Source organism: Pectinophora gossypiella, chromosome 1, assembly GCF_024362695.1.
Source record: "Pectinophora gossypiella chromosome 1, ilPecGoss1.1, whole genome shotgun sequence".
NCBI lineage: Eukaryota > Metazoa > Arthropoda > Insecta > Lepidoptera > Gelechiidae > Pectinophora > Pectinophora gossypiella.
This window is the reverse complement of record NC_065404.1, coordinates 8800525-8807986: the sequence shown is the minus strand read 5'-3', so window position 1 is coordinate 8807986 and position 7462 is coordinate 8800525. Positions and strand designations below refer to the sequence as shown.

The 7462-nt window shown below is 40.1% G+C and overlaps 1 protein-coding gene across 1 annotated transcript; it reads right to left on the bottom strand.

The window, feature by feature from the left end:
- Positions 1 to 2358: 2358 nt before the first annotated feature.
- On the bottom strand, positions 2359 to 3768 carry LOC126366185 (transcription factor MafA-like). The gene has a single exon (XM_050009168.1). The coding sequence runs from the start codon at positions 3722 to 3724 to the stop codon at positions 2801 to 2803; it is 924 nt and encodes a 307-aa protein (XP_049865125.1). The 5' UTR covers positions 3725 to 3768; the 3' UTR covers positions 2359 to 2800.
- Between the last annotated feature and the right edge of the window lie 3694 nt (positions 3769 to 7462).

Here is a 7462-nt window from a genome sequence, read left to right as displayed (position 1 = left end):
GAGTGACGTGTTAATTGACATCATCACGTGTCACATAATATGGACACATAACAGTTGACGTACAGGGTGTTGGTGACATTGTAACGAATACTGAGGGCGATGATTCAGACCATGATTCTGAGTTAATATCAAGCAGAATTTCATGTCGGAAAATTCATGCCAATTTTAGTGTTTTTTTTTTATTAAGTATTTTCAATTCCATACTTTTGCGACAGAAAATTTCACTTGATATCAACTCAAAATCATAGTTTGAATGATCCTTCAGTTTTCATTACAATGTCTTTAACACCCTGTATATATCGAAATGTAATTCATAACACCCTACGTCTTACTTCCTATCGTAAAAACCGAAATATTCGAATTTATTATGAAACTAACCAACCGAGGAATTGTGTCGTTTAATACATTATTAATAAAATACAAACAAGAGAAAAAAAATTATTAAAGGTGATGCGGTCTCCCCATAAGGTTCATCGTATCCATCTTGGGACTGCTAATCAAGAGTAGCTACATCTCTTTTCCCATATGGGTTGTGAAAGCCTTCTGTTTTTTGTGTCTCTGCCTACCCCAGTCGGGATAACGGGCATATGCTTATATATGTGTCTATAGTATTACTATTAAATAGCGGGCCTGTCTATAGAAAAACGGATGGGACAAGCCCCACGCTGCTCCACTGCAGGTAAATGCCAAGAGCTCTATAGAACTATAACCTACCAGAGCCAAGAAGACAGAAAAGTCCGAGGGGATGCAAAAGCCTAAATGATGAACTATTATGTAACTATAGGTATAAGTACATGATAACTATCTCACTTCACTTCATATGACATAATAAGAAAGCAAATGCGTCTTCAAAAAAAAAAAAAAAATATACGGTCGAATTGAGAACCTCCTCCTTTTTTGAAGTCGGTAAAAATAGGTACATTACATGAACTCGCACCTATTTCCCACCGAGGTAAGCAGAGATTATGATATTCGATTGCTTCGATTAGGATACACTTCTCTTACCTCCTCCACATTCATGAATCGTTTCATATATGTACGCGGGTTCAGAGTAGATCGTCCTCAACTTTTTCTAAGAACATCACCAGCAACCTTCGCCTCAAGAAATTTATCTTTTATTATACGAAAATAAGTTATTTCTGTGTTACGGGCATCGGTTAGGTATCGATGTTAATTAAACAGCTGAATTTGCAACTTATAATATACTTAGCCGGACAGATGACCTGGTTTCAGCAACTCTTGAGCAATCGCATGCGTCTGACATGCTACATTGCACAATCATACTTATTCAAGTCATTGGATTCAATGCCTACACCGTATTTTCAAACTTAATGTCCATTGTAAATCAATAGATACTTACCTATAACTTCATACCAAATACGAGTATGCTCGCAGCCTGAGTAGGTAGATATTGAGTTTTTGAGGAAGTAGGTACTTAGTTAACTATTTATGTAAGTATATATAAATAAAAAGTTAAATATTATCATAATTATAATCTGGAAAAAATCGAGTAGGTACTTACTAAACTTTTTCTAGACATCTCCAATTTGCCCGGTAGGGCAAATTAGGGCATGCTGGTAAGCAACCTTCGCTTCAATAAATCTATCTTATCCTGCTCCTAGGTTGGATCACATTTAGTACATTTAGTACAAAACATACTTTTTTACGACTTTAAATTCGTAAAACTAATATAATAAATAATGCGTCGTATATTTTTTCCTTTGTTTAACCTTCTAATTACATGGATTACACAAATGTGCGCCTTTTATCTTTGTTTTGGGTATAAATGATGACACTTTTTATTACACGCAGGCACAATTACATCTTTCACCCATTATTATTCTGATGTAAATAAAGAGAAACAATATAGATATGCAACATAATTCTATACTTACATAATATCAGCCTAATATCAAGCAACAATTATTTTTTCTTGATATTACTTCTTCTGCCATACGTTATATTTTGGAAAATAGGTAATTATCTCGTTAAAGCTCTACAACGTCATCTACGTTGTTTTTGGTGAACGTAGCCTGGAAAGTCCCTCATTAGATCAGACAGAACTATGTAAGATTAGTATGTAAGATTCATGGATAGAAAATGTGGCAAAAATATTATAAGTAAGTACCTAGCTATTCAATTTTATGGATTATAAGCGGAAATGTATTATAAAAGTTTTGAGTATTTTAATCGTGTTAATGTTAAATTGTTGTAGGTACATAATATAAATAGGTACTCAGTTAATTCGTCAATAAAGCTGTTGTAAATGTTTTATTATTGTTTATTTCTTGCGTGTATGGATTACGAAAAGTGTAGCCTTATGTAAGGTTTGTTTAATAGCAAAAAATAAGTAAAAGATTTAGTTTATGAATATTTTATTAGGAAAACACAGATCCTAAAGATAATATTCGTAATTCGTAATATATCTATTTACAGTAACTCCATTATCCATCATTTGAGTCATTTTAACTTATGTATAATTTTAGTAATACATATGTAACGAAGCTATGCATATCTTACGACACAACCATACATTTAACACGGTGTTGAATTAGACGAGCACGCCGATCACGGCTCTAAAGTTCCACCTTAATAAAAAAAAGCTATAAAACTGGAACTGATGATAATTAAATTTCAAACTTAACAAAAGCACAAGAGAGCTGATGGTAGAAGCTCAAACGCAGTGAAGAGCGGCGCGGCCGGTCGACGGCGGCGGCGGCGGCGCGGGCCGGCGGCCTCAGTAGCGCTGCCAGGCGCAGGCGGAGGCGGAGGCGCCGCGGGCCGACGCCGCGCCCTGCCGTCAGAGCTCCGAGAAGAACTCCGGTGAGGAGTGCGGCGTGGGCGGTGCGTGGTTGGGCACGACGTGCTCGCGCCCTACCAGCGCCAGCCGCTGCTTCAGCACGTCGCACTCGTGCGTCACGCGCGCCAGCTGCAGCTGCATCTTGTGCAGGTCGTTCTGCAGCGACCGGTTCGTCATCTCGAGCTCCTGCCGCTGCTGCAGTCGCTTGCTTCGGCAGTTCTGCGCGTATCCACGGTTCTTCAGCGTGCGCCGCTTTTGCTTTAGCCGAGTGACATCCTCCCGCGGGAACCCGTGCAGGCGTTTGTTCAATTCCCTCACGCTCAGAGTCATCAGCTGTTCGTCGCTTAGGAGATCGTCCCCACACGAAGATGGCTGATATGACTGGTGGTGGCTGGTCCGGGGTGAGAGCCCGGAGCACGAGCTCGCCGGGCGGAGGGCGACTTGTTGCATGTTGTGGTGGTGTTCCTGTTCGCGCCACTCGCGACGATCCCATTCCTCGAATGCCCCGCAAGGGACGGTGCGCATGTCGAGTGGTTCCCGCATGTTAGGCAACCAAAGCACGTCGTCGACGAAGGCGGCGCGGCAGGGGCTGCGGCCGATGACCGCCGGGGGTGTCTCCGGAGGAGTGCTGGGGTCCACGGCGACGGCGACGTGCGGCTGCGGGTAGGGTCCCGCATCCGGCCACGGCCGACAGGCGCGGGCGCAGGCCGGCGGGGCCTCGGTTATCTCGTGCCATCCCGCGCGAAGAGGCTCGCGTTTGACATTGAGTTGCTGGTGGTCTTCGAGGTGGTCGAGTTCAAAGTTCTGCACGTATTCATCGGCGAGGTGGTCCTCCTCGTCGTCACGGTGCGCGTGCGGCGGCGGCGGCGGCAGGGTCTGCATGGCGCTCGCCTGGGAGCAGTCGACGAGCGCGTGCTCCACCATGGGGCCGTGCGGGGCGCGCGCCGGCCGGAACAAGACTGCCGCGCGCCGCAGGGCGGCCGCGTGCCCGCGACTCCGCCCTCCGGCCCAATGACGTTACGCGACGCGCGCAACACACATATACAGCCTTTAATTTCACGACCATAAGTTTGCTAACGCCATCCAGGATCATATTATAAACACAGCACGACACACATTTATGTAATATACGAGTATGTAATGATATATTATTTACATATTTATAGTTACTACCAATACAGATATAGCTATGTGTGTTGTTGATGTTATTACAATGTAGTGTTGGGAAGTAATTCCATATCGTGTTAGCTTTTAACACATTCGATATAAGTAAGTACATATTTAGACTTAGATAGGGATCTGCGTGTGTATCCTAAATACATTTTCGAAAAGAAATGTAAGCGTAGCTATTTGCTACGCCGTAGACACTAACTACGAAAAACGTACAAATCTAATTAATTTATTACGTGAATTTATTAAATGGTTCGTGTGATTTACAACTATTGTTAATAAATAATTAGAAATAAAAACACTAATATTAATGTTTATTTTTCAGGCCATTCGGCGGGCAATGTCATGTAACGGCGCTCTGTAGTACTTAGCGTAAACCTATGACTTACTTAAGTACATAATTAATAAGATCAATCTATAGTCATAGATTAGCGTAAAATAATGAGGTGTACATACGTACCATGGCAGTGAGAGGGCAAACTGGGAACAAAGTGATTTCACGCGCGGCTGGCGAGGGTAGCGGGCCAAACGGAGTTACATTTAATCACCAACCTACACTCTAAACATCTAACCCCTTCTTATTAACCCGAAATAATTGAAACCATTCGCCTGTTATTACGCAAACGATGAACCATAATTCTATCTTTTGATTTAGGGCTGCACTAACTGCATATTTCGTTGAAATAAAAATTACAATATTAAAAATATTTTCCCTACGTTTTCCTGATATGCGTAAGATTAAGATGTTTTGGAGAGACTGACACTTATAATAATAATAATATTACAAAGATTATGTTATATTCACGAACATAAGGTTATCTTAATCTTTGTCCCTTGTTGTTATCTTTTTGAATATAATTTGAAGAACAGAAATAAAGCACCAATGTAAAATGTAGATATCTACTTAAGTCCTTTTGTGGCGAAAGACCACTTTTTCTACAAATTTACAATACAATACAATACAAAATCGCTTTATTGCACATATAAATACAACACTCAAAACAATTACAAAATATGTGACAAAAGAAGTACAATCGGCAGCGGCGTAAATTTAATATTTTTCAACGATAAACTGGCGCATGTGCGCCATGAGTTATGATTATGATGTTTATTCATATGAATAAAACGGGTCAGAACAGAACATCTAGAAGTTCTTGTTATAACTTCCCGTAAAACACTTCTATGGCTGTACAGCTATCAATGTCGAAGATATGGATCTCTGAAAACATTTATATTAAAGATTTATATTTTCTAAATTTGAATTATTCAATCAGTGTCTTGATGTAAGTATGTTATATTATAACTGGCAGAGATAGGGTTGTGCGCTGACGCGGCTGTTTGCTCGGTGGGTCAACATTGTTAGCGCCGCCACCGCCGCTACCGAGCGCCCGCACTCCACAGGGCCGCGCAGGGAACCTGAGCGAAAAGGAAATGTGGACTATTTGGCTGGTCTCATTTTTTTTCTGATGTATGGCTTAGGATAACTTGACTTGCAATAAAATAGGTGATGTTCAATATTTAATATTGCCTTTTTTGATTCAATAAATATAAACTTCCCTGTAATATACAGGGTGTTAGTGACATCGTAACGAAAACTTTGAGGGGTGGTTCAGGCCATGATTCTGAGTTGATATCAAGTAGAAATTTAATTCCGTCGCAAAAGTATGGATTGGAAAATAATTAAAAAGAAAAGAAAAATTTTCATGAAATTTTGACACGAAATTCCACTTGATATCAACTCAGAATCATGGTCTGAACCATCCCCCTCAGTATTCGTTACGGTGTCACTAACACCCATACCTACTTATATGGCTACCGTATGTACTTGTACGGGGTGTAAGTGTCATCGTAACGAATACTGAGAGGGATGATTCATCTGATTATTCTGAGTTAATATCAAGTGGAATTTTCCATCGAATTTCCATTTTTCCATAACCAGGGTCATCATTTATACCTAAAAACAAAGATAAAAGATGCTGTCTGTTATTCATGCAATTAGAAGGTTGCCATCTATATTTTTTGGGGTACATAGGTATTCTGAAAAGTCCCTAATTAGATATATGCCCTTCAGTCTTTGTAGATGTAGAGCAGAATTTACTCCTCATTCTCGGACACAAGGGCCTACTAAATCCATCCCTGTGTGGTTCGCACCAGTTCCTCCCGCAAATGTTATTACATGATTAACCCCCACCAACACGTCCCGACTTTTGTTTGACCTCGCTTTGTTAATTGCCCGCTCGAATTGCGTACGTCACTGCATTATTAGGTATTTCACTTCATAATGATTATAAATAACCTACATCTGCACATATTTATAATTAATGAGGGAGTTTGCAGGCTACGTTCCCAAAAAAAATAGATGGCGCTGTACTGTTTTGCCTTCGTTTAAATTTTCATTTTCACGGATAACGGACATATGCAAATATTATAATTGTTTTTAGGTATAAAACTATGACTTTTGTTAGTACACCCAGGCAACACATTTTCCACCCATTATTATTCCGATTAGAATAAAGAGAAGCAAGCATCTCCCTAGCTTGTCCCGTTTTTCACAGGGTAAGCACGCTTACTTAACCAGAAGATTTGACAGATCCGGTTTTTACAGAAGCTACAAAGCGGTTTAGTTGTAGCAAAATAATTCTATACGTATCTGATCCAAATATCAAGCAACAATTGCTTAAGTATATATATATACATATATAGGTATGTCTGCCATTAGATTACATTTTTGAATAATTATGTACTTACCCCGAGTAATGAGAAAATAGGGAATTATCACGTTAAATCGGAAAAGAGGAAAGTGCCAACTTTGGAAACGCTTATAGTAAGTACCTTTAAAGGAATGGACAGAGCCGTGTATTATGAAAATGGCAAGTATTGTCCAGCTATTGTGATGATCACGATATGCCTTATGGTTGTAAGTATATGCTTGTTTGTTTAACATACTTAGTAGATTTTCCTAGCTTTCTTGTCTAATAACTTTAAACATAGCTTGCACAGTTCAAAGAAATGATAAGTAGGTAAGTAAATAGAACCGCAACAAGCTAGCCATTCGTCTTGAAGCCACTTTTGGTATCAATGATGAAAGTGCCTGGTCAGTCACTGGCATACCACTGCGTCACCAATTTATATTTTCAAACACGTCGTGATACCTAACACAATAAAAAATATCTCTAAAAAATGACTATTTTTCTCTAAAATGTATCCCTGTATAGCGATTGTTCAGTAAACAATGCCGTGTCGTTCCCAGCGGCGAGACACGTTCCGGCGTATCTCGACCTCTTCATCAATCGATTCGGCCTCCTCCTGCGGCCGACGATCCGAACCTGGCCTCTCAAACCTCACCCTCCACCAAGTTCAATCGCACTTACTTCATTACATTAAAAAGTATTTCACCAGGTTTTACATAATACATGGTTTGCCAATTAAAGTTTTAAGTCGGCTAACTTTCCGTTAAAGTACGAGAGTCACTATGTAAGTATCTACTTAAAA

Bases quoted from the DNA above. Each gene is read 5' to 3' on its own strand.
- LOC126366185 (XM_050009168.1), bottom strand. From the start codon at position 3,724: ATGGTGGAGCACGCGCTCGTCGACTGCTCCCAGGCGAGCGCCATGCAG.